The sequence below is a fragment of the Dendroctonus ponderosae genome, unplaced genomic scaffold (genome assembly GCF_020466585.1).
Source record: "Dendroctonus ponderosae isolate FM_Combo_2020 unplaced genomic scaffold, Dpon_F_20191213v2 Dpon_F_20191213_6, whole genome shotgun sequence".
Lineage (NCBI taxonomy): Eukaryota > Metazoa > Arthropoda > Insecta > Coleoptera > Curculionidae > Dendroctonus > Dendroctonus ponderosae.
Window position 1 is genome coordinate 4,905,836 of NW_026018814.1, and position 6,031 is coordinate 4,911,866.

A 6,031-nucleotide genomic window follows, 5' to 3' on the forward strand; every position below is an offset into this window, starting at 1 on the left:
TTTTATATTTCATTGGAGCGTACGATTGATAATTCAGGTACCTACCAGACCATACCTCCTTTGTGTACCAATTTGTTTTGATTTCCCCGTTGTTATCATAATTAATTGTTAGGTCTAGAAAGTTTATAGAATTGCCTTTATCTTCTTCGAGAGTAAACTTTAGGGTGTCATGAAAGGCATTAAACTTATCTAGTGTATATTGAATTTTGTCTTTTGGGAGGCACATTATGCAGTCATCCACATATCGTTTAAAAAATTCACACTTATAGTTTAATTTAGATATTATTTGTTTTCCAAATTCTCCATTACCAAATTTGCAATTGTTATTTTAGAGAAACTGATGATGGTGGAAAACACCGAAACGCATTTTAATTGATAAATAGACAATAAATGACTGAAGCCCAGGAATTGATTTTGATTTGGAATTGAAACACAGTCAGGAAAGTATGTACAATTAACAACATAATAAAGATTTCGTTAATGAGCGTTAACAAACACTGAAGACTGGATTACGAGATAAAAACTCTTTGCTAATTTTTATATAGCAATCACAGTTAGTACACTTTCAATGTAGGTGTAGTAGATATCGTTGATTTCCAAAATAATACTCTTTTCGTCTCATGACTTTTACCATATTTATCATAGTGTTATAAAGTCGAGGTTTTACCATTGGGATTTCGTAAACCGCAAGAAATGAAAAGTCGGTTAAATTAAGGCAAATTTACGCATTTTGATGCTGAATTTGGTGTTTTATAAGAAAAATATAAAATAATACATTGTCTAATGTAAGTTTGAAAATTAATAGTAAAGTAAAATGTTATGGTCACTTATGCCGACTATTCTTATAAAATAAGACGTAGTATCGTTTCTGCTGGTGCCAGCATAATTTAACTATAAAAGAAGCCACAGCAGAAACGATAATTCAGTCTCAGAAAGTCTTCAGTCTATAGATATTCATTCTTAAGATTTACGGCCTACAAGTCGTAATTCATAGTTAAGGTTCGGTTACAACTAAAATATGAAATTAATTTGGAAATAAATTGTTTTTAAATAGCCTTTAACTTTCAAATTAATTAATAAAACTGTAAGTTATCTGGACATATCTACTTGAAAACGAATTCACTCAGATTAGTAAGATTGTTTCATTAATTGTTATTGTAGAAATTGTTAAAAGCAAATAATACGTACATGTGTGATACTACACAATAACCAATGGAATACTACAGACATTCGCATACCACAAAGATTATTAACTTAAATTACCTGAAATAATCTGGCTTTAGAATGTGATCAGTTCGAAAGGTTTCGGTAACATACTTGTGCACATAGGTTGGAAAAGGCAATTCCGAATCCAAGTCGTAGACTAAGCACTTGTCTGGTTCTGGATGATACAGAAAAATTACGTGGTAGTCCTATTAAAAAATTCAGCCGTTTTTTCAATAAGTAGAGATGAGTTACCTATTTAATATTAAAATTACTACGCAAAACAATTACGTTAAAAATATTTTCTAAAATTGCAGATGCTTTGCATGGCATACCCAAATTATCAGGCGGTCTTCATTCTTTCCAGCTCGTTGTCTCCACAGTGGCACAGTTCTACTCTGGTTCGAAATGAAAACAGCGTAGCATTTATTAAGCTCATTGGGGTGTGCCTTAGTCACTTCTTCTCCAAGTTTATACACATTTTCTTCGCTAAAAGTCAAGAAAAGGGGAGTCGAATTTCTATCCAATACCATTACACCATTACAAACATGATTTTCACGATAATAACATAAAAGCAAAGTAATAATAATATAATTTAATATCACAGTTAAAATGGTACATAAAGCTTCCAGCACGGAATGAGTACCCAATTCCTAGAACTATAACATTTTATCAGCATTAACCGCAGCTAAGTGCTCAAAGGCGTCCTGAATTATACGTTGTCTATTGTAACAGTAGATAGGTAACTCAACTTCTAATGCTAAGCTTGTATATTTTATCTAGAAACACATCATTACTTCAAGATATGATGCAAATGCAATTATAATTAACTGTCTCCAAACGGTTTGTTGCTTGTGCACCAGTGAAACTTAGCCATAGTGTGTAGCCCCCTTTGTAAGGAAAACATAAAAAAATGTGAACAAATCGTTCGAAAAATATAAAAATGTATGTAAACAAAACATTCTTAAAATAAACGCAAGGTACTTATATGTACGAAACATTGTACTTCCAAGCAATATTTACGGCGAAGATATTTAAAATATGTTGATCACCATTACATAAAATTCGACAGTCTATTTTTAAGTGTTTTCTATTTTTGAAGTCCAGTTAGATGATGAAGACAACAATAAAACATAGTTAATGTACGAATTAGTCAGCTCTTTAAAAGCGCTTCAATACTTTTTCACAGTTGCTTTCAAATAGGTTTTGATAATAAATAAATTTTCATAAGAACAAAATAACTGCAAAAATCAGAACATTTCACACACAAAATATCAATAAAATTAAATCTTAAAAAACTCTTATACATTATTTTTAGTCATAATACGTGCTGAAAGCGCTTTTCGATAATTATCTACTAGATATGTATTACACCAAAAACGGTTTTGCTCGTCTCATTTTCAACTACCCATGTGGATAATTAATAAAACTAGAGACACAGGTCCAAAAAAATGCAATAAAAACACCAACATTAAAGTTAACATTTTCAGTTATTCGGTATTTCAGTTTCTCAGTTATTCGGCAAAATGTTGGAAAACGTTATTTAATAACAGGCCCATAGTAGAACAAAAAATCACGTCCTATTGACGCCTCTTACTGACGAAAATGTCACATATTCGAATTTCAGAATAACGTGCGTTCTAATCCCTATAGCATGTTCGCTATAACTTTGGTCGCACGTCATCAGTGAAGAAATTTTACTACCAACATAAAAACAATTATGCATGAAATTTGTGTAATAAGTCGACTAAGTTCTTTGTTGTGTTTTGTGCATTGGAGAACCTCAAGCAATCATAAAATGCGAACAAACTTTAGAATACTATCTAATTGAAAGCGATGTTGACTATTTATGTTCATCTTTAAAATTATTAGGTTGGTGAAAATTACAATGCTGCAGAATCGATTGTAGATTTATTAGAAATTTTTTTATGTTACATGAAGTTTGCATGTTGCATTTGTCATGCACTTTATTTAAATTATACTGCTTCGAGTATTTATGTTTGTATATACAGGATGGCCATTTTCTGAATCTTTGTATGGGCAACTTCTACATTTTTAAAGATAGAGAATCCGTTAAATGGGCAAAATTGGGCAGAATTCGATTGCCTATTCATTATCGTTTTCAAAATTTAGGTAACCGACTTGGTTCCTGAAACGGCAAGAAATCAACACTTTTCTAATTATCATATAATTCGTAAACTGATTAAACTCGAAAAAAAGTTAAAATTGTCTTTGGTAGAACTTTTTGAGTTGAATTCAATAAACTAGCACTCGTTGTCATAGTCAACTTGATTTACGAGATAAAAAATAAACTTGTGTCTTTGTGTTAAACTTTGTGGGCCTTTTAAAATCCTTAATTTTTTCTGAATTTAACAATATAACTGTTTGTATGTTTTTCTCCTTCTGTTGCCGTAAAACTTCAAAAGAAGATAAAAAAATGTGTAGAACAAGAACAACTATATTATTAACTATGGAAACAAGAACTATATTATCACACAAAACACAAAACGATAATGAAATAATTAAGACACAATCATGTTTACTGAGCTAATAAAAATCATGATCTAATTGGAAATAGGCGAGATCAACATTTTTTGTGAATGTCTGGTGAGGCATTTTTAGTGATAAAATTATTGGCTCATTCTTTTATAATCACAATTCAATTATGGAAAGATATTTACACTTTTTACCAAATGAACTTGAAGACATGTTGAATAGTTTTCCGTTTGCGTCGTATCGAAAATTGGCATATTTTCAACATGATAGTGCACCTTCACACAACTCACGAACTGAATGTGAAAATGCCAAAAAATGCCTAGACGTAAACGGAAGTCAGTTTGAACATTTAATTTAAACGATATACATACAAACAATTATATCGTTAAATTCAGAAAAAAATAGGGATTTTAAAAGGCCCACAGCCAACTATGGTTACCATTTAAAAAAACATACGTTAATTTTTTATCTCGTAAATCAAATTGACTATGACAACGCGTGCTAGTTCATTGGATTCAACGCAAAAAGTTGTACTGAAGGCAGTTTTAACTTTTTTTCTAAGTTAAGCAGTTTACGTAATATGTGATAATTAAAAAACTGTTGATTTCTTGTCCTTTCATGAACCAAGTGTTCATTTCAGGAACCAAGTCGGGTACCTAAATTTTGAAAACGGTAATGAATAGGCAATCGAATTCAGCCCAATTTTGCCCATTTAACGGATTCTCTATCTTTAAAAATGTAGAAGTTACCCATACAAAGATTCAGAAAATGGCCACCCTGTATGATAGTACAGTAGATAATTTACGGCGAGTGCGGCAACAACGCTCGACAGACGATTGATGACGTGCGACCATTCGCGAGTTTATCTACCGATGGTGGGGCTGCGAAACGTCAAATTACTTGTTGTCGAGTGGCAGTGGATTTTTTTTTATTATATTTATTGGAGTTGATGACATATATAACACCAAACAATACTTGCACACTTCTCGATCTGTTTCTATTTCTTTAAAATCTTGCAAACGTTGATCAGAACGAAACAAATCACAAACACCAATGTGACATTAATGGCAACAAAACAAGTGTAAAATTACGAATAAACGTGTAGTTATAATTTTATCCACCAGAGGGCGTTTGGACTTTTGAACTCGCGAGTTCAACTACCGATGTTGGCGCTGCAAAACGTCAAATTATTCGTTGTCGAGTGACAGTTGATACTTGTTTATTTATTGGAGTTGGTGACATTTATCATCATTCAACCAACATCATGACATCATTAAAACAATACTTATACACTTTTCGATCTGTTCCTATTTCTTTAAAAGCTTGCAAACTTTGATTAGAACAAAACCATTCACAATCAGATGTAAATACCAATGTCAACAAAAGCAAGTGTCAAATTACTACTTAACTTGTAGTTATAATTTTAGCCATCAGGGAGCGTTGGACTTTTGAACTCGCGAGTAGATCTGACGTGTCTATTGTTTGGGTTCTTCATAAATATTACGGGTAAATAAGAAAACATGTGTTTTTCAATGTTATGAAATTTGAGCCTTGTGTAGGTATAGGTTAGTTTTTACTGCAAAACCAAATACAACGGCGTTGAACTATGCGTATGCTCGCCTGGTGTATTCATGCAAACACTGGGGACATGCTTTGAGCATGCTGCAGCTGATTATTTTACTCACCAATAGCAAGACACATAAGAGCAGTCCCCTTGTTTGGGAAACAAATTTACAACAGACTTCTTCAGGATTCCTTGATTTTCTTGTAAAATTCGTACATTTGATTCAGTTGCCATTTCTGCGAAATACTGTCCACTGACACATCAACAAGTTATTTCAGTTGGTCTATGATGGTACGCATACGTAAACAAAGAGCAACAGAAGTTCCAATTAGCAGAACTGGCAGAAAATCCTCCTCAATATTGACCATAGACTAGACGAGTTGACAGATGTTGACTGTCTAGGATCATCAAATTGGTGCAATTCCCCGTTCGATAATACCAGGAATCCTAGCAGAAATGACCTGAGCCTTGTATCTCACTTTATTTCCCAGAAATAATAAAGGATCATCCCAGACGATTGTTCTTTGACAACGAAACGTTAACCTCACTCCGTGCCCAAGCTCAGCATTGTTGTCACGTTCACTTTAATTTAGTTAGTAGCGACTGGTAGCAAGAACAACTGTTACACAAGCGTCTAGGATACGGCACTTCTTGTCAATTCTATCGATTGCGTCGATTCGAACCTAGCGGTTTGTTATGATTTAAGACGATTTAAGGTTAGGTGATTTTTTCCCGGTATTTTGTTGTAACCGTAAACTCTTTGGATTT

General features: G+C 32.9%; 2 protein-coding genes and 1 long non-coding RNA gene across 3 annotated transcripts in view; 2 read left to right on the forward strand and 1 right to left on the reverse strand.

The window, feature by feature from the left end:
* Window positions 1–6,031, forward strand: part of LOC109540636 (elastin) — a 109,952-nt gene that overhangs the window by 4,832 nt on the left and 99,089 nt on the right. The gene's annotated exons all lie outside the window — the stretch shown is intronic.
* Window positions 1,264–5,902, reverse strand: LOC109540649 (protein N-terminal glutamine amidohydrolase; the record flags this gene model as incomplete). Its single annotated transcript, XM_048667416.1, is given in 3 exon segments — window positions 1,264–1,412; window positions 1,539–1,692; window positions 5,385–5,902. Coding segments are annotated over 3 exon segments (416 nt in total), but the record flags the coding sequence as incomplete, so codon positions are not given.
* Window positions 5,111–5,777, forward strand: LOC125504845. The gene is made up of 2 exons (XR_007281738.1): window positions 5,111–5,205; window positions 5,259–5,777. It is a non-coding gene; the product is annotated as an uncharacterized LOC125504845 (long non-coding RNA).